Source organism: Mustela nigripes, chromosome 5 (assembly GCF_022355385.1).
Source record: "Mustela nigripes isolate SB6536 chromosome 5, MUSNIG.SB6536, whole genome shotgun sequence".
NCBI classification, from domain to species: Eukaryota; Metazoa; Chordata; class Mammalia; order Carnivora; family Mustelidae; genus Mustela; species Mustela nigripes.
In genome coordinates, this window is record NC_081561.1 from 3427469 (window position 1) to 3454214 (window position 26746).

General features: G+C 46.7%; 2 protein-coding genes across 4 annotated transcripts in view; one reads left to right on the forward strand and one right to left on the reverse strand.

Annotated features, from left to right (window-relative positions):
• Positions 1–14191, forward strand: part of BPHL (biphenyl hydrolase like) — a 35845-nt gene extending 21654 nt beyond the window's left edge. For 2 of the 3 annotated variants that reach the window (XM_059399352.1, XM_059399350.1), the window contains exons 5-7: positions 1123–1254; positions 4571–4694; positions 13883–14191. In XM_059399352.1, coding sequence (XP_059255335.1) covers positions 1123–1254; positions 4571–4694; positions 13883–13982 — 356 coding nt within the window. In that variant the 3' untranslated portion in view covers positions 13983–14191. Of the gene's footprint in view, positions 1–1122; positions 1255–4570; positions 4695–5052; positions 5092–13882 lie in introns of all 3 variants that reach the window. The other variant, XM_059399351.1, reaches the window with a different exon arrangement.
• Positions 14192–14695: 504 nt separating this feature from the next.
• On the reverse strand, positions 14696–18844 carry TUBB2A (tubulin beta 2A class IIa). The gene is made up of 4 exons (XM_059399349.1): positions 18690–18844; positions 17309–17417; positions 16854–16964; positions 14696–15951 (listed from the first exon to the last, which is right to left on the reverse strand). The coding sequence occupies exons 1-4, from the start codon at positions 18744–18746 to the stop codon at positions 14891–14893; spliced, it is 1338 nt and encodes a 445-aa protein (XP_059255332.1). The 5' UTR covers positions 18747–18844; the 3' UTR covers positions 14696–14890.
• Positions 18845–26746: the final 7902 nt, after the last annotated feature.

Genomic DNA, 26746 nt, shown 5'->3' on the forward strand with positions numbered 1-26746 from the left:
ACCTGAGCTAAAGGCCAACACTTAATGACTGAGCCACGCAGGTGCCCCAAATTTTATTTTTTTGAATATTTATTTATTTATATATTTGAGAGAAAGCACAAGCACAGGGAGGGGCAGAGGGAGAAGGAGGAGCAAACTCCCCACTGAGCAGGGAGCCAGACCCCAAGATCATGACCTGAGCCAAAGCCAGACACTTAACTGAGCCACCCAGCTGGTCTGTTATTTCCTTTTCTGAGAGTGAATCATCCGTAATATAGTTTCAAGTTTGTAGTTAGCCTTTTACACCCATATTTCTTCAGAAACAGAAACTAGAATGAATAATTTGTCTGTTTTTAGTGTACCTGATCACACTTCAGAAAAAAACTTTTTCTTTTATAAAAACTTTTACTCAGATAACTCTAATTGGGGAAAATCTTTTTATATATCTTTAACAGAAAGCATAAAAGCAGATCTAATTTCATTTAGTGGATAAAAACTTATTTTGTGCCTCTTTTGTGCCAGGCACTGGTCTAGGCTCTGGGGGTAAGTGGGAAACAAAACAAAGCCAAGTTCCTTAATCTGGAGCTTTTGTCTTAGTAAGGAGACAGACATTTGGCCATGGACACAGAAAATGCTACAAAGCACTGATGGGTGCTAAGCAGAGTAGATGGAGGGAGGGTGCTCTTTGTGCGTGGGTGTGTGTCGGGGGGTGCTGTCAGGGAAAGCCTCACTGACCTGGGTGAGGTGAGGAGTAAGCCATGTGAGAGCACACATGGCTCTGGAGTGGACTGTATTTGCAATATTTAAAGATATTTTATTTTTTAATTAAAGTTTTAATTAAATTTAATTAAAATAAATTTATCTATTTAAAGATATAAAAGATAAACCTTACTTATCATTAGACTAAACCTGTTTTTATTTTTCTTTAAGGTCTTATTTATTTGAGAGAGGGAATGAGAGCATGGGCGGGGGGAGGGCCAGAGGGAGAGGGAGAAGCGAACTCCCCACTGAGCAGGGAGCCCCACGGGAATCAGTCTTGGGACTCGGGGCTCATGACCTAAGCCGAAGGCAGATGCTTAACTGACGGAGCCACCCAGGCACCCCTAGACTAGACCTGTTCTTGTCAATACTTCTATTTTTCAGGTATCCGAGATGTTTCTAAGTGGAGTGAGAAAACAAGAAAACCTCTCGAAACCTTATATGGCTATGACTACTTTGCCAAAACCTGTGAGAAGTGGGTGGATGGCATAAATCAATTCAAACATCTCCCAGATGGTAGGTTATGTGAACTGTTTAGCTGTCCCTTTGCTTGCATTCCTCCCCTGGTGTTCCAGAATTCCCTGGCGATGAGTGCCCTCAGCCACTGTCCTTTCATGCTGATGTGCCAACAGAGGATGCCAGCGATCGTGCGCCATACACGCTCTTGTGTAGTAAATCTGCCTTAGCAATGCTGTACATACAGCATACACACCTGCTCCATGTATCAGGGTTCACAGTGGGAAGTCTTAAATAGCAGACAGTTCCTTTCTCCTTCTGATCCTTTGTGTGTGTGATGACAGACATTCTCCAGAAGCCTCAAATAGCGTTTGTTTCTTTCTAATTCTGGAGTGGGTCATCAGAAAACAAACATGCTGTCCTGTGTACTACATTTTTTTTTCACATTTAGGCCCATTACCCTGCTGTATCCTCTGTTCCCAGGACAATAAAGAAGGGCCTTTGTGTCATGACCTTCAGCCCCAGCAGAACTTGCCTGAGGAAGAACGTTCAGTTTATTCCCCACCTTCAGAACTCGGTTATGTGACTGTAACTCCCTGTCTTCGGCTGAAAAATAGCAGGAAGAATTGACATCATTTAAGAGAAATTCTGAAGTAAAGTGTTTTTCAGTAGTTTTACAGTGCTTACCTCTCACTCTTCTATTTTAACTGCTGAAAGAAAAGCAGGGGAACTAAGATCGAATCTGGGAGCACATTGGTGACAAAATGGCGACTGCTGAAGGATCAGTTTGATCTATTAGGTAATCATTTCCAGAGTGAGTCACCTATCAAAACTTTCACAATGAAAAGGACATTTGGAAATGTTACTTTTCTGGTTCAAGCAAATATATCCTGTTCCAGGGCAGTACCCAACCGTGGAAACAGGTCTTTGAAAAATGTGTCTCCCTCAACTCTTAAAACAAAAAAATGCCATAAAAAATGTCTAAGACAATCCTCCATTAAAGAAGGCAAATTTTGGAAATGTAACCTTTTATGCTTTCCTGACTGGGGAGCGGAAGGGGTAGGAAGACTCAAGGGTAGAAGCAGAATTAAATCAGCAGCTCAAAAATATGTCCTATGTTTGTTAAAATTTAAAGTGTCCCTTCTGCAAAAGAGCCTGTTAAGAGTATGAGAAGACAAGCCACAGACTGGGGAAAATATTGGCAAAAGACATGTCTGAGGAAGCACTGTTATCCAAATGTACACAGACTCTTAAAACTGAACAGTGAGAAAAGAACCTCATTAAAAGACGAGCCAAATAATAAGATCCCAGTACTCACCTGTTAGAATGTCCAGAACAGAAGTTTCAGGGATGAGAAGACACTCTGTGATCCTACAGTGATGGCTACATGCCACTACACCCTTGGTTGCACAGAATGTGCAACCACCAGGAGTGAAACCCAACATAAACTCCAAACTCTGGGGGACAATGACGTGTCTGTCCATGCAGGTTCATCAGTTATAAAAAAGTCCCACTCCGGTGGGAGGTGTTGATCCTGGGGAAGCCTGTGCATGTGGGGAGCTGGGAGACAGGGGAGATCCCTAAACCCTCCACTCAATTATGCTGTAAACCTGAAATTTAAAAAAAATCAAATATAGTTTTTTTAAAAAAGAAAGAGAGGGAAATATGTCAAAACATAGAGGAGTTAGCGGTGTATAGCAGCAAGTCTGTGAATAAACTATTTCTCTCCCCTGCACACATTGATAGGAGGCCTTTTTTTCATAATTGTTTGAAATTATTCTTGTAGCATTCTTGGATACTTGGTTTAGCGTAGGGGTTAAGGAGTCAGGCCTGGGTGTGAGGTCTGGCCTCACCGCTTGGTTGCTGTCAGAGTGACAGGCAGACTCCTCAGCGTCTCCAAGCTGTGAACCAAAGAAGCTAAGAACTACCCTGTAAGGTGCTGTGAGGACCAAATGGGCTTCTGCACATTCAGCTGTGGTGCCCTACCAAGTACAGGGTCAGCGCTTGATGAAAGGTTATTAGGACCCTTATTATAAAAGTACTGGGCCTGCCAATAGTTGTACAGACCCGGTGAGCTAAAGCAGGTGAGGCCGTGTTTCGTGAACATCAAAGCACATGAACAGTGTCTGACCCGTAGTGCTCAGCGATGAGTGCTCTCTCCGTCCTCTGAGCATGCGGTTAGCAGGTGTGTGTCATCCCAGGGACAGAAGAGGGCAGCTTCTGAGTCCTAGAGAAGTGTTTCTCAGGCCAACCCATCATCTCATTCAGCTGGTAGTGCCCCCTGCCCCAGCCACTGAGGGGGAGGGACAGGCCAGGTGCCTGGGCAGCACCCCAGTGAGCTGGCTCCCAGCTTTCTCAGGGCCCCAGTGACCCCCAGGAGGAGGCAGAGGAGGAAGGAGCTCCCTTTATGGAGTACCTGCCCGCTGCCCAGAACTGTAGATAAGACATCTCTTTTTGGCCTCCTGGCCACTGCAGAGAACTAGAATTATCCCTTCTTTGCCCAGGGGGGAGGCTGAAACTCATCCCTGAGGAACCACCAAGATTTCCCAGCCAGGAAACAGCAAGATGGACCAGAGCCGGTTGTTCCTCATCTGCCTTAGAAATGTTGTTACAAATGGAGAGGGGGGTCCTATCGTCCCCAGAGTTGGTCAGTCAGGAACATATGGAGGCAGGAGGAATGAAGAGAAGCCCATTTGCTCTGTGTAAATTATAACTTCCCAGGAGGTACAGAAGCTCCGAGGGCTGGCTGGAGCCTCAAGGACCACTTAGGGCATTATTTAAAGGGAAAACTTTTTTTTTTCTTTTTTAAGATTTTGTTTATTTATTTGACAGAGATCACAAGTAGGCAGAGAGGCAGGCAGAGAGAGAAGGAAAGCAGGATCCCTGCTGAGCAGAGAGCCCGATGTGGGGCTCGATCCCAGGACTCCGGGATCATGACCTGAGCCGAAGGCAGAGGCTTAACCCACTGAGCCACCCAGTTGCCCCTCAAGGGAAAGCTTTTCAGATGCCAAGCATCTGCCTTCTTTTTGCAAACTGGGATCTACTCTCCATAATATAAAGAGTTGTGGGATTTTTTGTTTGTTTATTTTCCTGTCTTGCATGCATTATGCATATAATCAGGCAAAACTTGTTTACTAGCAGAGCTTTCCAAGGGGGTTGGGGGGGAGGAAACCCAGCAGAGAACCAGAAAAGGAGGCCCACAGATTGGGAGAGCTAGAAGACCCCTCAGACCCTGTCTAATGCAGACCACCTCTTTTAGGGACGGGGCACCAAGTCCAGAGGGAGGATGGATGAGCCCCGGCTCTCTGCTGCTCCTCTGACTCCCCTCACGGGATGGTCACAGGGAAGCAGAGTCTCAGTGCTGTTTGTCTTGCAGGGAATATCTGTGGGCACTTGCTGCCGCTGGTTCAGTGCCCCACCTTGATCATGCACGGGGAGAAGGATCCGTTGGTCCCACAGTTCCACGCCGACTTCATACACAAGCACGTGAGAGGGTCGCGGTAAGTGTGGTCCCTGCCCCAGAGCTCTGCCTAGAACCTGAGGATGTGCATGCATGGAGGGAGCTGTGGAAGGAAAGGAGACCTTTGGGGTGGGGATTTTTTTTTTAAGATTTTATTTATTCATGAGAGACAGAATGAGCAAGCACAGAAGCAGGGGGAGCAGCAGGAGGGAGAAGCAGTCTCCCTGCTGAGCAAGGAGCCTGATAAGGTGCTGGATCCCAGGACCCAGCAAGCAGGACCTCACCCAAAGGCAGACGCTTAACCAACTGAGCCACACAGGTGCCCCCAGGTTGGGGGTTTTTAAGGTCCCCCCCCTTCCCAGTTTCCCAAAATCAGTAAATAATATTGTTCTGTTTAGGGTTCCAGGAAAACACAAGGGCACAAGAAGCCAGGATCTGTGAGTAACCGGAAACGAAAGGAATTCTTAGATGAACCTCTTACAGTTTCTAGGAAGACAAATGTGCTAATAGGTACTAAATTCTATAATACTGCAGACAGTTTAGATTTCTAGCTATCAGTGTTAACAAACAGTTTTATATAATTTGGGGATTTTCAGATGGGTTTATCATTATAAAAGTACTATCTACCGAGGAGAGAAAATGTGTAAAATCAAAAGAAGAAAACAAATTGCCTGCTGCTTGCCACTCATTTAAATAATTCTGCTATTAGCATTTTTTAAAGATTCTATTTATTTGAGAGAGAGCACACAAGCGAGGGTTGGGGGGCAGAATGAGAAGCAGACTTCCTGCTGAGCAGGGAGCCTGGGATCAGAACCTGAGCAAAAGTCAGACCCAGGTGCCCCCTGCTATTAGCAATTTCAATGTGGTTCTACTTTCTAGTATTTTTTAAGCATAAATATAATACTATTCTGTAGTCAGCTCTGAATCCTGCTATTTTCCACTTAAAAATATGTTGTAAACGTCTCGTGTTGTTTCATCCTTAAATATGTACACATCAGATGGGAAGCCTGTATTCAGAATCACAAAACACCAACATATACCAAGCCATGCTGGTGGCTGACTCGATTAGACAGCAGATACCTGGTACTTGCTCTTTGCGTTCTTGTTTCTGCCAACCAGCCTTGGACACTGATGAAGCTTATTATACATGTCAGCAGAAATCCTGGTCTTCAGTCCCGTGCATTTTTGTGTGGAACAGAAATTTGTATTTTAAATACTTTGGCAGATGCAGGACCAGCTTTTGCTGGTACTTATATAGAGACGAAAATTTAAAGTTGAATAAATTTGGTATTCCCTTTCCATGCAGTGGATGCATCCCCTGAAGGAGAAAGTGAAGTGTGACCAGGGGATAGTGACCTGCTTTTTTTTTTTTTTTTTTTAAACCAAACATGCCAGAGGATCAACACCCAAGTGAGCCTTTCTAAGGGGGTGTATCAGTTCCAGGGATACTGTCATTATTCTGGCCATCTTTAGAATTCTATGGAATTCTTTTGAAATTGGCTTTATTAATGACTTAAGAAAATCCTCTTTCCCTCCCTCCCTCCTTTTCTTCCTCTCTGCCTCCCTCCTTTTCCCCTTTCCCTCCATGAGCTGATTTCTGATGCCCACCTTGGGCCAGCACTGCCTATCCCTGTTCTGAGAGCTCACACAGTCTGATAGGGAAACCAGACTCAGAAAACAGTTCCACTACTGCTTTGTTTTGTTTTTTAAATTCCAATGTAGTTAACATACAGTGTTATATTAGTTCCGGGTATACAGTATAGTGGCTCAACAATTATATATGTTACTCAGGGCTGATCATGATTAAGTGTCCCCTTCATCCCCATCACCTGTTTCGCCCATCCCCCCACCTGCCCTCTGCTAACCATCCGCTTTTTCTCTATAGTTAAGAGTCCGCTTCTTGGTTTGTCTCTTTTTTCCCCTCTTTGCTTGTTTCTTAAATTCCACATATGAGTGAGATACTGTGGTATTTGTCTTTCTTTGACAGACTGATTTCACTTAGCATTATCCATTTACAAATGACAGGATTTCGGGTTTTTTTTTTTTTTAATGGTTGAGTAACATTCCTCTGTGTACAATATCTAACTACACTTCACAACAAACTTACGAAAAAAATGTAGTCCCCATATATAGATGAGAAAATCAAGATTGAGATAAGTAATCTTCCAAGGTTGCATAGCTAGTAAATGACAAATCCTAGATGTTTTTACCTCCTAATATAGCACTTTCCCCCCACAGCGCAGCTGCCTCTCATAAACATACTTGTATTTTCATACGATGTTAAGATGCCTGGATTATATACTTGCTGACCTGGTTAATTGTCTTCTAGTTTCAGAAATGACAGGTTTTTGCACACTGACGCTCGTGATAAATGCAGTGTGTTCTTTTAGAGAGCCAGATTCAATAAAAGTCAGTCTGCAAGGAAGTTTAATTTAGGAATTCTGTTCCAAACCCATCTCCTAGCAACAGAATACATCAATATAGGGAAAAAAAATAGCCCCTTCCTGTTCAGATGTTAATTATTTCAGGAGACTATTTGGTGGAAGATCATTTTCTGAGAGCAGGAGCCTTTGGAACAAATGAGTGGAAGGTGAAGTGCTGTTGGCAATGATTGTCTTAAACTGGCTTGCATTTTACACCTGCTGCCTTCCTCTGCTAAAATGGGCCAGAACCCACCTAGAACATAGGTGTTTTTTTTCGGACCCCAGAAGAAGGAGGTAGATGCCTTGAATACCAAAGTCCTCCTGAGATTCAGTACCACAGGTCACATGACAATAGGAAAGCAAGGTAGAATGGCAAGTTTTCAATGACCTGGGTGTTTCATTACCTCACCAGGTACATTTATAATTAAACTTAAGGATACGGTCTATCCCTTCAAAGATTCTACCAACAAATAGATAATCACATATGAGACCAATGCCTTTCTCTCCTGAGAAGGAGGCCAGCTGAAGGGTGGGGTTGTTCAGGCCTGCCGAACAGGCCTGGGTTAATTTGTCTCTCTTTTTTCTCTTTGTGAGGAACAATGGTAGAGTCTCTTGGACAGAAGAGGCCTTCACAATCATTCAAGTTCAGTGGTTTTAAAGTTTGCTTTTAGGCAGCTGAGCCCTTCCTCCTAACAAACTCTTATGTAGAAGTCCAAGACATAACATAGTCCAAGACATAACCTACAAAATAAGAGCTACTCTGATTAGAGCTGGGGTTGGGGGGTGCACCCCTGCCCCTCTGATTCCAGCCCCTGTGCCTTCTCTGCTCATCCGGCCCTCCCTCCTAGACTGCAAAGCCCTGACGCTGCCCTCCACCTCCTTGGCTAGCTGCCTGCTTCTGGGGCACCATCTCGCGTTCAGAGGATTTGCATTGAGCTGAGGCTGACAACCAGGAGACCCTTTGGGGTTGCAGCAGACAAGCCTTGGGAGGTCGTGGGGCTGAGTCAGCTCAGAAGACGATGTGACTTCACAGCTGGCCAAGCCACATGTGTGTCACTCTGTGTATGGGTCAACAAGTGCCACTGTAATAAATATCAGCCGTTGAGTGGCTTAAACAGTAAAAATGTATTTCCTCTCTCAGTTCTAGAGGCTCTAAGTCTGAGATCGAGGTATCAGCGGGCTGATTTCTGCTTAGGCTTCTTTCCTTGGCTTATAAATAGTCCTCTTCTTATAAGGACACCAGTGCCATTGGATTAGGTCCCACCCATATGATCTCATTAGTCACCTCTCCAAAGATCTTATATCCAAATAAGGTCACACTCTGGGGTGCTGGGAGTTAGGACTTCAACATATGGATTTGCAGGACATGAAATTCAGTGCATGAGCCTGTGTTTCTGTGGAGGTGCTCAGATCTCAGGAATGAGAGGACCACAGAGACCAGGACCCAGTTCTAGACCCAGCTGCAAATGACCAGCACCATGCCCGGAACCCCTGTCCACAGCCCTCCCCTCCCCTCAACCCCTCCCCCCTGACCCCAGCCATTGCCCAGCCAAGTGCACTCATCCCTCCAGTAGCCACTCAGATGTATCCTCCTGCAGTTACTCATCGTTTGGAGACCTCACGGTCCTCTTTAACAGTTGTGAGCATATGAATTTAATTTTCCTCCTATTGAGCATGTCAACACTGGTCCCAGGATGTGGTTTAGTGCATTTTAAAGTGCTTAGTACATTTTGAAAGAAAGAGAACATGAGAGGCACACAGAGGCCATTGACCGGTGACTCAGCCCCAAAAAGTGTGGTGCGGTGTCCAGCTTCATGCTCTGGGGCCCGGGCCAGAAAGCCAGATCAGGTGGGAAAGAATAAGGGGTAAAGTCCACGTGTGCAAAGACTTGGTGCCAAGGGTTCAGTTGAACTAACAGGGAGCAGTGGGAAATGGAGTCTCGCCTGGAGAGCTGGGTTGGCCCATTGGGATCCTGAGAGGCGTTCGCAGTGGGGTTAAGAGCACGGGCAGGGACTCCAATAGCCCTGGGTTTGAGTGCTGTCGCTGTCCCTAAGTGTGCTCTTCAGCAGCATGCATGTATTTCTGTACTTCTGTTTCCGTGTGTGTAAGATGGGGATGATACCTACCATTTCAGAATATTTTGTAGATTTAGTAAAAGGTCAATACACGGTAGCTGCCACTGGGGCAGGTGCAGGTGATCCGGGGTCCCAGGAGGCAGCTGGGCTGTTGCCTGATAGGAGGTCAGTGGCAAGCTGCTCTCTGACCTGACTTCCAGACCATTGTCAGGATAGCTGTGGGGGGGGGGGGGTGTATTAGTGTTCTCCAGAGAAACAGAACCAATAGATATACACAACAGACACATATACACACGAGGTTGATTTATTTTACGGAATAAGGAATTGGCTTATGCAGTTATGGAGGCTGAGAAGTCCGAGATCTTCAGTGGGCCAGCTGGAACATTAGCAAGCTGGGGTCCCAAGAGAGCCAATGGTGCAGTTCCAGCGTGACCGAAGGCCTGAGAACCGGGGAGAGCCAGTGTTTCTGTGTGACTTTTTCTCTACCTCTCCCCATCCCTTCGCCTGCCCAGTACTGCTGTAGTTCCTCATCCCTAGCTGCTTGCTGCTTCCCTTCAAGGTTGAAGGGAAAGCAGTCAGCTCAAGACCTCACTTTCGGGGGCACCTGGATGGCTCAGTGGGTTAAAGCCTCTGCCGCTTGGGTCATGATCCCAGGGTCTTGGGATCGAGCCCCGCATCGGGCTCTCTGCTCAGCAGGAAGCCTGCTTCCCTTCCTCTCTCTCTGCCTGCCTCTCTGCCTACTTGTGATCTGTCTGTCAAATAAATAAATAATTAAAAAAAAAAAAAAAAAAGACCTCACTTTCCGCCGGAGACCAAACAGGATTAGCCTTGTCCTTACAAAGCTGAGTCCTGAATACTTTAGAGAAAGTGGGGTCTCCTCCTTTCTGGACAAATCTTACCCAGGACATTTGTAAAACCTCTCTTGAGAATCTTCCACTTGGAGTGGATTATTTCAGCCAAACGTAAATAAATTATGATCCCAAATCAGAGCATTTCATACATCCAGAATTAAAATCATTATGAGGATTTTTGCATATTGTAAAGTGTTAACTCAAATAGAATAACCAAATAATAAAAAAAAAAAAACAATTTATTGCTCACTGTGTGCCCAGAGATCCCGTACATTGTGCTTTATGTGCATTTTATAACTTTGTCCGGAATAACCCTGTGGGGTTAGAAGCTATTTCTTGTCCCCCTTTTTCCAGACGAGAAAGTATAACTCAGGGAGATGAAATAACTTGCCAGCCTGAATCCCACATTGATCAGACTGGACATGTCCTGACCCCATACAGGCCGTGCCTTTAACCCTGTGGTACAACCTCCAGTTACATTCTGCTGTGACTCCAAGCTCTCAGTCCAGTTGGAAGGCCCCAGCGTGGCCCCTGCCATCCCACAGGTTTGGCAAGGCTTGCTTCTCTGTATGCAAGTTAAAAGCATCAATCTGGCAGACCAGGACAGCCCAGAGTTGGCCCCTCCTAGATGTGCCATTGCCAGAAAAGCTGCCGCTGAGACGGTTTGGTTTCTTTCTAATGCTTGAGATGTTGGTTGCATTTGAGAGAAGAAACTTCTCAGAAGTCTACTTCCCTTTCCCAGACCTCTGCTGGGCTCTCAGGCTGAGGGGGAGAGCCTGCTGGAGAGGACACAGGCTGGGAAGCTATGATCTACATGCCCTTTTTACCAGCTTGAGGGGGATTGTGGCCTACCCACTATTACCCTTTCCTTCGATGGGCTTTCTGAAAGGAGCAGAGAATTAAGAATATTTATTTAATTATGTATTTGTTTGTTCGTTTATTTATTTAGAGTGCAACGTGGGGGAGGGGCAGAGGGAAAAAGGAGAAAGAAAATTCCAAGCAGGCTCTATGCCCAGTGTGGAGCCTGACGCAGGGCTCTATCTCACGACCCTGAGATCATGAGCTGAGCCAAAGTTAAGAGTCGAATGCTTAACCAACTGAGCCACCCAGATGCCCCGAGAATGAAGAGTTAAAAAGGGATGTTGTGGGGCCTGGGTGGCTCAGTGGTTTAAAGTCTCTGCCTTCAGCTCGGGTCGTGATCCCGGGGTCCTGGGACCAGTCCCGCATAGGCTCTCTGCTCAGCGGGGATCCTGCTTCCTCCTCTCTCTCTGCCTGCTTCTCTGCCTACTTGTGATCTCTGTCAAATAAATAAGTAAATCTTTAAAAAAAAAAAAAAAAAAAAAGGGATGCTGTTAGCAACCAGGTCTGGATAGCCTTGGAAGGAATGTCTAAAAGTGACCAAGCCTCCCTGTTAGCGACGTGGCTGTCCAGTTGTCACCGTGGAAGAGATCAAGGTACAAAGAACCCACAGCCCACTTTGGTTTGCAACTAAAACAAAAACGCTCACAGACTGGACTAGCAGCTCGATGGGTTCAGATACCACTAGAGTTTTATCACATTGAAAATGAAGGGAAAAAATGCTATGGCACATCACTTAGGGGCTGCTCCTGTCTGTAGCTCCCACAGCTTAATTTGAAAGCTGTCGAGGGTTAGACTGAGGAAGGAAAGGTTGTATGGTGCAGTCACTGTGTTTGTCCTTGGCCACCTCATCTGTAAGGAGCATCCTAGGAGGACCCTTCCCAAGCCCAGGTAAAGTGACCATTGAATTTACACTGTAAGGTCAGACACATTTTAGCTCCTCAGAAGATCTAGAATCAAATCTCTTCTTCCAAAGGTGCCAAATGCAGGTAGGAACCTGCCCCCAGGAAATAGGTATTTGTATTTGCCCCCACGGAGGCCCCTACATTTCCAGTTGCACCATGTGTCTGATGGTGGGGGACTTGCTACTACTTTTCCTGGAAAATGCGATTGTTTGAAAGCCACTCTCCATGGAGCATGTGATTAGTTCCTTTTGTTGTTTGGGTGAGAACCTACCTCAGCAGTACATCACTACGTTGCCCTGACAGCTTGTCCAGGGGACTGTTCCCGAAGAGGAACACATGACAGGTTTTAAGTATAGTGAATCTTGTGTCAGACCTAAAGAATGAGGATATACTGAGGACCTTGAAATGACCCCCAAAACATATCAAGAAGAAGAGGAATTTTCTTTATAGCCCCATCCATCCATCCATCCATCCATCCATCCATCTACAGACCATTGCAATTCTAAATGTAGATGCCTGAAAATGGGCCTCCCATATTTTTAATGAAGAGGACCTAGTTTTTTATTTCCCTAAGACCTAGAGATTACCATAGGAATAGTGCAGATACACTGAGGCTAAAAAGAAGAGATGTACAGCTGGTATCTCACCTTCCTTTTTGGGAATTGAGCAAATTGTAGAAATGGGGTAGGACCTGTGATAGCCAGCTTGGCTACCCACAGAGAGGATGTCCAGCTTTGGTAGGTCAGGGTCCCTCTGCTTCAAAGTTCAGCTTAGCACACATTAGGGGACACAGTTATAGCCTAAACATGTCCTTCTGTGAGCTCTCAGTATCCTTGGCAGTTGCTTATTTTCTGCCTTCTAAAAATGGAGGCCCTTGAGCATCCCGACCAGCTCTGCTCCTTATGTAGGGCAACTGGGATCCTGTCTTTGGGGTTGGTGTGGCTGATCCTTTTTTTTTTCCTGAACAACATAAAAATTGACTTTGGAATGTTCCAGCTGTTATTAATGGCATTATTAGCTTTTCCAAGGGCCCTCAGAAAATGCCAGCGATACATCCTTCTTTCAAGTAGATAATCACGTGTCTAGGTACCCCTACCCCACACCCCATGTGGTTGAGTTACAGGGGACCCGACATTGTCCAAGGACAGCTCGAATCCCCCAGCTCCTTGACCCTACAAATCCTCCCTGAAGTTCTTAGAGCTCTCAACCCCCAGTTGTTGAAAGGTATAGTAACCAGCATTTGCCCCAATAGGATCCATTTAATGTCCCATTGTTACTATAGACAAAAGAGCTTGAACTTGTACCTATACCCTAGAAGCTTTGATGAACACTTTGTTTCTGCACTTTTACAGCCAATAAATAAAACACAGAACTCAAAGAAGACTGCCTATATTCAAGAAATTGCAAACCAGCCACATTTGACCAAAAGCTTATGAAAGAAGTCTTATGAACACAGTGAGGTTTGCCACAAGACATGTTGTGACAGCTGCAGAACAAAGAGTTGCTGAGGCCGGCCCCAGCTGCCCTCATGGGCCCCAGAACACTTACTTGCCCTTTGTATGTGGCTTCTATTCAGACTTCTTCAATCCTGCAAAAGTGACAGGGTGGTTCTGAACCTTAAATGGCAAGCTGCTGGGAGCTGCAATTTCAGATCTAGGCTTTCACTCTAGGATATCCGAGAAAGCTCACCTGTTACAGTCCAGTGGATTCTGGACATTTCATATTTTTCTTGGCTCTCCAGCCTGCTCTCTTAAAATCAACCTTATTAAAATGGGGTTTCCCCTCTTAGGTAATGACCAGATCACATCCCCTACTCTCAGTCAGATTTAAAGTCAAACCATTTGCTACATGATACAGCTCCAAATTCCAAATACAATGTGTGTGCACTGTTAAGTCAACCCCAATTTGGCTGTAAATGCCCCAAGCAGCTCTTTCCCTCAACATTTATCTATATTCAGGGAAAGTTTATATTGTGTACCTTACCTTTCCTCCCTAGTAGTCATCATGAAAAAAAAAAGATCAGGCAGGTTTTTACTTGAGACTTTCACCAAATGTTAGAAAGGTTTAGAGTTTTAAATGATGTGCCATTTAATCACAAACTTTTTTTTTTTTTTAGGTTGCATCTGATGCCAGAAGGCAAGCACAACCTGCACCTACGTTTTGCAAATGAATTCAATAAGTTAGCAGAAGACTTCTTGCTGGGAAAACACACCTGAGAACAGCAGGGACCTGGGGATTCCTTACTGTGGGGCTCGAGCCTGTTGTTGCCTTAGAAACACACTGCTGTCCCTCCTAAGCTCACCTGCCTCCCCATGCTTTCTATACCTCCCTGCAAACTGCTCCTGGTCACATAGATATAATGACATATTAAAATGTTTTCTAGTTCTAAGTGCTACAAAAATTAAAGCTGATTTTTTTAACATTAGAGTTGTGAATTTCTACCATTCTGATTCTGATATACTTTCTCTCCAGTGAACCTTAGGTGAAGCCTTTGGAGTATGTAAGACTGTGATTTCAGATCCCTTGACTCTAGAATTATGTTGTCCCTTTCATCTGAGAGGTATTCACTGGTCTTTTTACTTCAATTTATCACATTGTCGAAGTAGAGAAACAGAAGAAAGCCCTTGATACTTCATTTTCACAAGAGTTGCTGGAACTACAGCAAATAAGGTAGGCAGGTTTGCTCTGTCCTTAAATCTCCATTCACTCAACACATTTCCTGGGTTCCTTTACTTTCATGTTGGGCCTGTGAAGATGAAAAAATGTGCCTCTTCATCTGTCTTCCCTAAAAGAGCAGAAAGGCTATTAATTAAAAACATTAAAGCAGAAATCCTAGTTTTGTTAAAGTTACTAAACCCAGAAGCATATTTAAGAAGCATTCAGTGGAAGAATAAGAATTGCCTTAAATGAAATTAAAGAGACTACAAAGTTTTGGACACATGCTTTTTTATTAGTATAGATATCTTAGACAATACTGTAATTTTTAGGAGTTCCACATTATTACATCAACAGTGTGAATTTCTGACAGAGCAAAACGGAGCACCATAGTATACAAATAGAAAGACCATGCTTGATTGAGGACAACAGAAGTTCACTAAAGATGCACGATTTATCTGAGAAGTTCTTAAGCCTCATCCTCGCCCTCCTCCTCCTCGAACTCCCCCTGTTCATCGGCCGTGGCGTCCTGGTACTGCTGGTACTCGGACACCAGGTCGTTCATGTTGCTCTCGGCCTCGGTGAACTCCATCTCATCCATGCCCTCGCCCGTGTACCAGTGCAGGAAGGCCTTGCGCCGGAACATGGCCGTGAACTGCTCCGAGATACGCTTGAACAGCTCCTGGATGGCCGTGCTGTTGCCGATGAAGGTGGCCGACATCTTGAGGCCGCGCGGCGGGATGTCGCACACGGCCGTCTTCACGTTGTTGGGGATCCACTCGACGAAGTAGCTGCTGTTCTTGTTCTGCACGTTGAGCATCTGCTCGTCCACCTCCTTCATGGACATGCGGCCGCGGAAGATGGCGGCCACGGTCAGGTAGCGGCCGTGGCGCGGGTCGCAGGCGGCCATCATGTTCTTGGAGTCGAACATCTGCTGCGTGAGCTCGGGCACCGTGAGCGCGCGGTACTGCTGGCTGCCCCGGCTGGTCAGGGGGGCGAAGCCGGGCATGAAGAAGTGCAGGCGCGGGAAGGGCACCATGTTCACGGCCAGCTTGCGCAGGTCGGCGTTCAGCTGGCCCGGGAAGCGCAGGCAGGTGGTGACGCCGCTCATGGTGGCCGACACCAGGTGGTTGAGGTCTCCGTACGTGGGGGTGGTCAGTTTCAGGGTGCGGAAGCAGATGTCATACAGGGCCTCGTTGTCGATGGAGTAGGTCTCATCCGTGTTCTCCACCAGCTGGTGCACGGACAGGGTGGCGTTGTAGGGCTCGACCACCGTGTCGGACACCTTGGGCGAGGGCATGACGCTGAAGGTGTTCATGATGCGGTCTGGGTACTCCTCCCGGATCTTGCTGATGAGCAGCGTGCCCATCCCGGACCCCGTGCCGCCCCCCAGCGAGTGGGTCAGCTGGAAGCCCTGCAGACAGTCACAGCTCTCTGACTCCTTCCTCACCACGTCCAGGACCGAGTCCACCAGTTCGGCTCCCTCTGTGTAGTGACCCTTTGCCCAGTTGTTTCCCGCACCACTCTGGCCTGCCAGACGGAAAGGAGAATATTAGGCACTTAAACATTAGGAATTCTGAATTCTGTCATCTGACTGTAGACGAATCTTAAGTTTGAGATTCATCTCTTTTAGATACCCTTTTTTGACTATGGAAAATTTTCTAATACATCAATGATCCTCAAAAACACTGGACATCATAATAAGATAACAAGCAAGTTTGGTTCAGATATGCAGTTATTAATTGATCAACAAGATGGTTTAGCAAAACCCAACTGGGTGTTTTGTTTTGAAAGACAGATTGAGCTAGAGAGAGAGCACAAGTAGTGGCACAGCGGGAGGAAGAAGCAGACTCCCCGCTGGGCAGGGAGTCCGACTCAGGGCTCAATCCCAGGACCCTGGGATCATGACCTGAGCTGAAGGCAAACGCTTAACCAAGGCATCCCAAAACTGGACTGGTTTTAAAATTAGGAACAGGAACCTTCTGTAAATATTTACATTAGGTACCCTAAATGGGCAAGGGCAAGGGCACATTATGATCCGAAGAGAACATGGGCTCCAAGCCGCTGGTCCCACTCTGGTCATAACCTGTGCCTTTGGCCTTTGGCTTCCTGACATGGTTACTTGCGGGCCCTGGTCCTCTGACATCACCAGCAGCCCATCAACCCCTGCAGCAAGGTTAGCCACTGCTCTGTATTCTTCATGGGTCACAAGCTCCTCTGCAGTGGTGGTGGTGGGGGATATGGGCCCTCTGCAGGCTGACACTGTTCCTTGAGCTGCCCAGAGAAGGAGCTGCCCCAAGATTCGGTGGAATCAGGCCAGGACCCAGGGTTCCCTGTGGACACACAGTCTCCACCTTGGCATTCAACCCTAAGAGCGGTGACTCAGTGAGGGAGACTCACTGAGCCAGCTGCCACTGATCACGACTACATACCGAAGACAAAGTTGTCTGGCCTAAAGATCTGGCCGAATGGCCCAGACCTGACGGAGTCCATGGTGCCCGGCTCCAGGTCCACCAGGATGGCCCGGGGGACATACTTGTTACCTGTGGGGAACAGAGGCGGACTTAGATGTGCAGCTGCAAAGGCATCACAGACAAGGCTGTGCCTATGCGCCTTTCACAGCAGTATCATTAGAGAAAAGTCTAGCATCTGACACAAAAGTGAGCAAACAGAGGTGCTTTTCTGCCTCAGAAGAGGGGATAATGGCATGCTTAGTCATGGCCAACATGCAGGAGTCGTGAGGAACTATCTAACGTGTCGTTTTTAGCAGTTGACATTTAAAACGAATGCAAGAAGCATCTCTTTGTCATTTATCTGTTCCTCATCCATTCTGTCTGCCACAGTATGCAAAGCAAGCTTGACTGGGCAAAAACATTCAAATAATCACCAGCAGCTTCATTGTAGTACACGTTGATTCTCTCCAGCTGCAAGTCACTGTCTCCATGGTAACTGCCAGTGGGGTCGATCCCATGCTCATCACTGATCACCTCCCAAAACTGGGGAGAAAGAAAAAAAAAATCACATGATGGGCTGACATCCTAAACCTCAGTAGGGATGGCCCTTCTCTCCCTCTCTTGTCCTTGGAACAGCGGCCACTGTGGTCAGCCAGTGAAGGAGTCCTAGAGCTGCACCCCCATTCCTCCAGGGGCTGCTGCAGAGGGGCTTGGAAATCCGCAGAGCACTGGCCATAGGATGGCGACAGACTGAAAAGCTGGGAAGGGCGCGGAGGGTGGGCACAGCAGCTGCCCTCCTCCAAAAGCCATGGATGCTGGGGAGGCCAGCAGCCCCAGGCAGGGTGAATGTCACAACATCCCAGCTGATGGGTGGGTCCTGGGAGGATCCAGGACCACTTGGACCCCGCCCCTCGACTGCCTCCAGGGATCCAGGTCTCCTGGTGCAAACCCCACCCAGCCCTCCAGGCAGAGCGGTTTTAGACCACTGACATCCACAAAGTCTGCCGCCCCTACCCAGGGGCAGGGGTGGGTGGGGAAGGACAGGTTGGAGCAGTCTGGGATCCCCACCGGGGACAGTGGGTAGAGCTGGGCACGGTGAGGCACAGGCTTCATTGTGAATTAGTAGCAGGAAAGGGGGCGGGGAGGTCGGGGTGGGCAATATGGCGGTTGTGAAAGAGACCACGTCCTTGTCCAGGGGCCCGCCCACACCCCTGCACCAGGCTGGCTCCTGCCTCACCCACTGTGGTCGGCAGTCTCAGCGCCGGGACGTCACCTGCCGCCTCTTAGACAGGAAGCCAGACTCCGACATGATGTCTCATCATGTCGGTGGTGCTCATATTTGGGAAATTATCTAACATCCTCGACTTTGAAACCCAACAAGAAGTCTCTCTACCATGTCACCTCAATGACACTGCATATTTTTCATTCAAACTACAGAGGAAAATGTAAAAATTAAATTCTACATAAGGCCACTGGATTAATATGAGCGTTCTCCCTATCCAAATTCTAGAGAGTAATACACCCAGGGAAATGCCGACTACCTCTCGCATAACGCATGTGTCCGAGGAAATTTCAAAGGGCCTTGATTAAGGCACACACCACTGCGTTGCCGCGCGCATCGTGGCAGGTTGTGTGGTTTCCTGGGCCCCGCCCGGCGGCCCCGCCGAGAATGCGCCACCGGGGCCGGCGAGAGCCGCCGCCACCTCCCCGCAGCCCCTGCTCTGGCCCGCGTCCTGGGGTCCCGCCACCCCCGCCCAGGTCGCACCCTCCGGCCCTGCCTCCCCTTCCCTGGCCCCTGCAATGCGACGCGCCCACCTTGGCGCCGATCTGGTTGCCGCACTGGCCCGCCTGGATGTGCACGATCTCACGCATGGTGCCGGCTGCGGAGGGGGTGGTTGCGCTGGCCCTCGGAGTTGTGCGCGCGGCGCGACCGGCGGACTCCGCAGCAGAGACCAGTCGCCGCCCCCCAGCCCGGCTTTTTATAGCAGGGAAGTCGCCCCTCCCCGGCCTGGCCCGCGTTGACGTAATGGAGGGCGGGGCTGGGGGCGGGGCCGCGCGGACTGCGGCACCACGAGGGGGAGCTGGGGCGCGGTGCGAGGTGCGGGGGCGCTCGGGCCCGTGTCCGCGCCTGTAGGCTCGCGAGAGGGCTCCAGCCCCCGCGTCCAGCCGCCGAGGGCGGTGTCCCGGCCTCCAGCACCCCCAGGCCGGGTCGGCTTGAACCACGGACGCGGCCCCGCCCTTGCACTGACTTCTCCAGTAACACCGCATCCCCACCCACCCTTCCACTCTGGACACCCGAGAGGGGCTGGAATCCTGGGTTCTGGGACGGAGGCGGGGGGCTACCTCCAAAAGGGTCCTCGCCTCCGGGGGGAAGGTGAGACGCAGCCAGGACCCTCTTGGAGTTGGGAGTCTAGAATGGTCCGTGGGCCCTACAGCTGTTCCTTAGGTTTCCTGACTCCCTTGGGCAGGGGTCCTGGACTCCGGGCCACGTTCTCTTTCTGTTCTGGGTGGGAATAGTCTAAATGTGGGGAGGGGATGGAGGATGGGGGAGGGGGGGGCTCCCGGTGACGGCAGATGGGGACTATGTTTGAGGAAAGCGAGGGTGGGGGAGGGGTCAGCTTTTACTTCCACTTGTGAGAAAGATGGTCGGTTTGGAAGATGCTGGATTTGTCTCATGTCTGCTTTGGGCTCTTGGGTCCTTGTAAAGGGCATCTAAATGTGGAAAATGCTGCGTGCGTACGTGTATGTCAGAGAGGACAAAACAGCGGCACTTCAGCCCCGACGTACCCTTACCTTACGTTCAATATGTCACCTAATTCTGAGCAGCACAGTCCCTTCAAAGGCGACTAGACACGTGTAACTACTGAAGACTTGAAATGTGGGTAGTCTGAATTGAGATGTGCTCTCAGTTTAAAACAGTCACTGGATTGCACTGGATTAACTTAACTCAGTTAAAAGGCTGTAAAATACTCCATTACTAATTTTGTATATTGATTACAGATCAAAATAACATTTTGGATATATTTTTAAAATTAATTTCACTGGGTTTTTTTTGTTTTTGTCTTTGTTTTTTACCTTTTTCAATGACTTCTACATTAGTAGTGACTACTGGAAAAATTTGTTACCTGTGTGACTCACATTGTATTTCCATTAAACAGTCCTGCTCTAGAGTATACATAATTACTATCCCAGTTTTGCAGCTCAGAAAAGGAGGCTCAAAGAGCTGACTAGCTACAAAGCTAGTAAGTGAAGGCATCTAGATTCCTTCTACAAAGACAAAACCCAGGTGAATTTTAAAGGCTTGGTCCCAGTGAGGTAACACCCAATCTTAATTGTTCTCCAAGATGATGCTGAACATTGGGCTAGGTGAGCGGGGACCCGGGGACTGTTTTTGTTTGCTTCACATACTCCTTTTCCTCTCTGGGGCCAGTTTCTCCAACTATAAAATGATGATAATTATAGGTGCCCTGCAGCCAGCTTTGTGAGTAGGAAATGAGAAGCTCTCTATGAAAGCAGGTCAAGTTTATGGAGCAAAAGTGCCCCCATAAACCCAAAGGTGATGCTGTCGGAGGTGGGCAAAGTCATGGCTTCATCACGCCAGCTTAAGGGAACCAGTCCATTGGGGTCCTTTCAGCTCTGGTCAGGTGCCTGATTCCCTGTCTCAGCAGGGAGTGGGGGCGTGCTCCGGGATGGGTAAGGTTTCCTGGCTCTCTCCTCTTCTCTCCCCTCCCCATACAGCTGGGCCCCCAGTCCATCCCACTGATGCTGCTCCCATGTTGCGAGTGCTTGGGCCTCCACCCTCTCCCCATCTCTACCTCCAGTTCCTATTTCTTGGGCTGTTCATAGCAGCTGGAGCCTTCTAGTTGCTCTCCAGAGAATGGCCCTGCTCCAGGTGACTTCACGGATAACATAGCATGCATGCCATAAAGATTTTCTGGAGGTAATTGCTTCTTAGTCTTTGTTGTTTCCTTCAAGATGGGGATTTGGGACCAAACAGGCGCAGAAGATACGACCTGGAAGGGATGATATTAGGATATTAGGCGGGCATTTCCCTACCTGTGGAAGGAAAAGATCCCCTTCATGGATGGTGCCCACTCTGCTTTGTTCTATTTGGGTCCTTAAGCAAGTCACTTACCCTCTCTGAGGCTCTGTTAGCACATCTGAAACATGGAAATCTGGTTTTGTTATGCGGTGAGCCTGAGAGACATGTCTGTGAACTGGACATTCGGTACACACGCAGTCAATAAATCAATGATGGCATTGATTACAGCAGGCCCGGGGACAGGAGGCCCACCCAGGGCTTACAGGCAGCAGATGTCCTTGCCATGGCTGCCTCCTCCTGCCTTCCAGTCTGCACCAACCTGCTTTCTCATCTGCTCACTCCTCCCCCAGTACCCACCCTGTTGTCTGTTGGAATATAATCAAAGAGGCACACAGGCAGATTTTAAATAATGCCTGCCCAGCCTAAGGTGACTCATCCGACGGCTGTGAGCTCCTACTCCACTCCATGTGGGCTCTGCCAGCACCAGCCCGCTGTCACACAGCAATGCTCTGGGGCACAGCACCTGGGGTGGGAGAGAATAGGAGGGAATGGGGCCGGCGGATCCTCCCCTCCCCTAGAATAGGCTTTTGGCAAGCTTTGGGGAAAGGTGGTCCCCACCCCCCCACACACACCCCCTGCACGCCTGTCCAAAAAGGAGCAGCTATCCTGGCAGGGTGGCCAGGGGGAGGGGCCCCAACATCCTCCAGCCACATGTCATTTCCTGCTTTGGACCTGATGTCACTGGCATCACGTGTGTGAGCCCTCCCTTCCCAGAAGGCACTTTGGGGTGATGATGACAAAATTCAGACCATAAAGGAAAGGAGTGAATTCCCGGTAGAAGGCTGGGCCTTGCCTGCATTTTATAGACGGACTCAGGATCTTCCTTTTCGCTCTGTCTGCCCTTCATCTCCTGCCATCTGTGAGAGGATTCTAGCGAAAGTGCCCTCTGGGATGCCCTTTCTAATGGGACATGTGCAATCAGGTTCAAAGAAATTTCACTGGGATCCTGACATTTTGAAAGTATCAGTAGGTAGAATGATGAAAACCCAGGAACCATTCCAGCAATCAAGTTGCTTGAATTATTCTGGAACAGTCTCCCAACCTATTTGTGCCCCCAAAGAGGGTCCAGCGGGCAAAGCACCTCAATTTTTCTTTCCTGTGAAGTTCTTTTAGAACAGTCCTGCCTGCTCCTTCGACTGTGAGCAAACATTTTCAAGCTTTTAATAAAAGCATCTCTTCATGAAGATGAAGGAATTTTATTTAAAGCATTAAAATGCTTTCTTTTTTAAAAAGACTGCTTAAAGTACAGTCTGAACCCCAATTTCACTTACTTTGAAAATATCAATTCCACTAAGTTATAGTTTGTAAATTTTTGCACCAGAGAATAATAATTTGGAGTAATATATGGTAATGTTTTTCAGCCCCCTTCTGGAATGTTTCATGTCCCAGTATGTGTTATTTTTACCAGAATTGTCAATCTGGGCCTTTCAAAATTGAAAACAACAAATTGTGTGTGTGTGTGTATTATACACACACATTATATATACATACATATTTTATTATGGTAATAAAATTTATTTTATATATATATATATATATATATTTTCTGACTATGAAATCAGAAACTTTAGAAAATACCAAAGAGCATAAATATGTCTTTCTACTCTTCCCTGTATGTACTTTTTTTCACTGTTTATGTTTGATGCATTACCTTCTTTTCTTCTTCCTTTTCCTGGTCATTTGGATGTTTTTGTTTGTTCTTTTTTACCATCATTTCAATTACGTTTGCCTTGGACATTAAAAAATGAAGAAATACTGCATTTTCTTATGCCATTAAATTTTCAAACATGTGTAACCTTGTCCCAACTGCTATCATTTTCCCTATAATCCAGAGCATTTGGAATGTACCATATTCTCTAAACAAATGCTTCATACAGCCAAGGCTGTTCACATGACCAGAATGAATGTCCCCCCATTCAGCCCACTCCCACATTCGCTGGATGGAGTTAAGAGCACAGGCCGTGGATGGAGTGGGTGCAAATCCTGATTCTGACACTTACTAGCTGTGTGAATGAGAGGAAGTTACTTATGTCTCAATTGCTTCATCTGTAAAATGGTAATAATAATAGCACCTACGTCCTAGAGTTGCTACAAGGACTGGATGAATAGATACGTGAAAACACTTAGAATACCACCTGCTCTGTAGTAAGTGTTTCATTAATCTTAGCTATTGAAATTAGTATTATTATTTCCTTCCTTCCTTCCTCCCTCCCTTCCTTCCTTCCTTCCTTCTGGGGGAGCTCCTCTCCACAAATCCGGTCTCAACTCCAATGTCTCTTTCTCTGTGATACTCCCTCCTTTATACCTCATCATATGGTGTACACACCTTCATATTATAATCCCGACCCTTCATCCCTGAGATTAATTTAGCAAGGAAAAGCACTACTGTAGAAAAAAACATGTAGAAGAACTGAGCAGGCAGTGAGCTGAGACTCTGTTTGGATGCTCTCTCTCCCCCTCCCAGTCCCAAGGGTCTGCAGGTCGGTGGATGTCGCCACACTCTGCCAGAAAGTCGGACCTGAGCACCCCCACGGGACTGGACCAGCTCCTGGAGGAGGCGTGGAACCCAAGAGAGCCCAATTCCCATCACTTTCCAACTTTCTGGTTTCCTTGCTACCTATTTTCTGAATATAGGTTTTTTTCACCCTCAAATCTGAGTTGCAAAGAATCTGGGTGAGGCCAACCACACGGACTCCCTTGAGGCCAAGCGAGGTGCACAAAAGGTGTGAGTCATTTTCTTGGAAGCTCCAGGGCTCAAGTGATGCTCTCTTTCACTGTCAAGGCGAGTGGCGGTTACGGAAAGGTTGACGTCAGCATTTTCCTCCTGGTGGTGAGAAAGCCATTAGGTTGTGCAGAGCCTAATAATTCTGCCTTCTGCCCCAAGTGTGCTGGGGAGAGGCTTCCAATGGTGGCCGGTGGGGAGTGGCAGGAGTTGCTGCAAGTTCCTGTTGCACAGGAACTTGTCCCGTGCATTCTCAGTGCCCCGCCCCAGACTGCCAGTGTTTTAGCCCATAATGTAGGAGCCACCCCTTCTCTGCCCACCACCAGCATGGTCTGCCCAGCTTGCTCGAGAACGGGCTTGGCACTAAGAGCAACAACCACCACCACTCATTAAATACCCAGGGTGAGGGGAAATGCACTCAATGTATGAAGTGCCTATTTTTTAGCTGTAAAATACTACTGAGGTACATTTTTGCCACGTGTTTATTGGATCGAGCTCATCTAAATTGTGGAAAACTACAGCCTGCTGGGGTCTGCTACATTATATAGCTGGGACTCTTCAGAGAAACCCTGAAATTGTTTCTCATTCCTGCTGCCCTCTTTTTTCCCAACTAAGTGCCAGAAGTGCTTAATTTGTCTGTACAGAAATATGGTCATTTATTTGTAATCAGTTTTGCTTTATTTTATTTTTACTGGAAGCCTGTGTGTGTGTGTGTGCGCGCGCGCACATGCTCGTGCACGCGCACGCTCACATGCCACATCTTCCTTATGCATTCTTCTATGAACCCTCAGATTGCTTCTGTATCTTGGCTGTTGTAAGTAATTCTGTAATAAACAGGGAAGACCAGTGTTTTCATTTTCTTTGGATAAATACCTAGTATTGGAGTTATTGGGTCGTATCATAATTTTATTTTGAATTTTTTGAGGATCCTTCCTACTGTTTTCCACAGTGGCTGCACCAATTTACATTCTCACCAGCAATGCATGAGGGTTCCTTTTTCTCCACATCTTTGCCAACATTTGTTGTTTCTTGTCTTGTTGCTTTTTGCCATCCTGACAGGTGTGAGGGGATAGGTCATTATGGTTTTGATTTGCATTTATCTGAGGATGAGTCATGTTGAGCATCTTTTCATGTGTCTTCTGGCCATTTGGATGTCTTCTTTGGCAAAATGTCTATTCAAGTCCTCTGTCCATATTCTAATTGGATTTTTTTGGGTGTTGAGTTTTATAAGTTCTTTATATGTTACAAATATTAACCCTTTATCGGATATCTGCAAATATCTTCTCCCATTCAGTAGGTTGTCTTTTGGTTTTGCTATTTCCTTCACTGTGCAGAAGCTTTTTAATTTGATGTAGTCCCAATGGTTTATTTTTGCTTTTTTTTCTCTTGCCTCAGGAAACATTTCTAGAAAATATTTTTGCAGCTGATATCAGAGAAATTGCTGCCTTTGCTCCCTTTCCGGTTTCAGTCTCACATGTAAGTCTTTAATCCATTTTGAGTTTATTTTTGTGTGTGCTATTAAACAGTGGTCCAGTTTTACTCTGTTATGGTTTTCCCCACACCATTTATTGAAGAGACTGTCTTTTCCCCATTGTATGTTCTTGTAATCAGTATTCTTTATGTCTAGTTGTCATGTAGCACAAAAATAGTAATAGCCTGCATTTCAAATATGTGGTAGATTAGGTTTGTTAAATTTAGTATTTGACTGTACCAAATTTCTGGATAACATGCTGCCAATATTCTTTGGTTTTTCATAATTACAAGGAATATTTATTTCCACTCTTTTAATCTCCCCAGCAAGGCCGATTTTACCCATTTTACTATTTTACCCCTATAAGCATTGCACTTACTAGTTTTCAAGACCTGAGAAAATGTTTGAGATGAATGTGGGGGGAGATAAAACTCCAAAATGTGAATATGAAAAGAAAACTGCAGTAGTAAAATTAGTAAATGTTCAAAGACATGTCTATCAAACATAGCATATCAATTAATCAAATGCAATTTAACTTCTATATTATAACATAAATTACAATTAGTGTAAACGTTTTACAAAATAGATTATCTTCTGTAAATAACTGATTATTTACAAAGAAATAATTAGGGTTTGTTTTGATAGCTAGAAGAAAGAAGGAGATTAAAGAATATGGAGGAAAAATATGTTCGAAAAGGCATCCTCTGAGAGAGATCTAACAGAGTTGTGAACATTGATAGAGGAAAGGGAGGAAGGGGCATCAGTTGGTTAAACGCCTGCCTTTGGCGCAGATCATGACCTCAAGGTCCTTGGATGGAGCCCTGTGTCCAAATCCTTGCTCAGTGGTGACTCTGCTTCTTCCTCTCCTTCTGTGATCTCTCTTGCTTTTGCTGTTTCTCAAATATATAAGTAAAATCTTAGAAAGAGAGAAAGAGTGAGAGGGAGGAAAAAAGAAAAGCAAGAGAAGCAAGAAAAGCAAGCAAACTAAAAAGGAAGGAAGAAAGAAAGGGAAAGAAAGAAAGAGAAAGAAAGGAAGGAAGGGAGGGAGGGAGGGAGGAAGGGACATGTTGGTGCACAACGACCTTGGTGAAAATAAGGATGTGTGATCCTTGACCAGTCATTTCCCCTCACTGGTTGGCAGGGGGCGCACTGGCCAAGGGTAGCTTAGTTGTGGGGGGTGTGGGGAAAGAGGGGAAGGTAAGCCCTTTGGTGAGTTGTAGGATGAGAAGCAATGTGTAACCAGAAATTCCTATGTATTGGGTGTTTCAAAGTCAAATTTTTGTTAACTCAGGGAATACTGTACTGATTCACAGATGACTTCTTTGTTGTTGTTGTTGTTAAGATTTTATTTATTTATTTATTTATTTGACAGACAGAGATCACAAGTCGACAGAGAGGCAGCCAGAGAGAGAGAGAGGAGGAAGCAGGTTCCCTGCTGAGCAAAGAGCCTGATGCGGGGCTCGATCCCAGGACCCCGAGATCATGACCTCAGCTGAAGGCAGAGGCTTAACCCACTGAGACACCCAGGTGCCCCTCACAGATGGCTTCTAAGGTTGGATAGTTTTGCAATTAATGAG

Coding starts and splice junctions, on each gene's coding strand:
- TUBB2A (XM_059399349.1), bottom strand. CDS start 18,746: ATGCGTGAGATCGTGCACATCCAGGCGGGCCAGTGCGGCAACCAGATC. Junction 17,418..18,689: donor GCAACCAGATCGGCGCCAAG/GTGGGCGCGTCG, acceptor CTTTCTCCCCAG/TTTTGGGAGGTGATCAGTGA. Junction 16,965..17,308: donor GTACTACAATGAAGCTGCTG/GTGATTATTTGA, acceptor TGTTCCCCACAG/GTAACAAGTATGTCCCCCGG.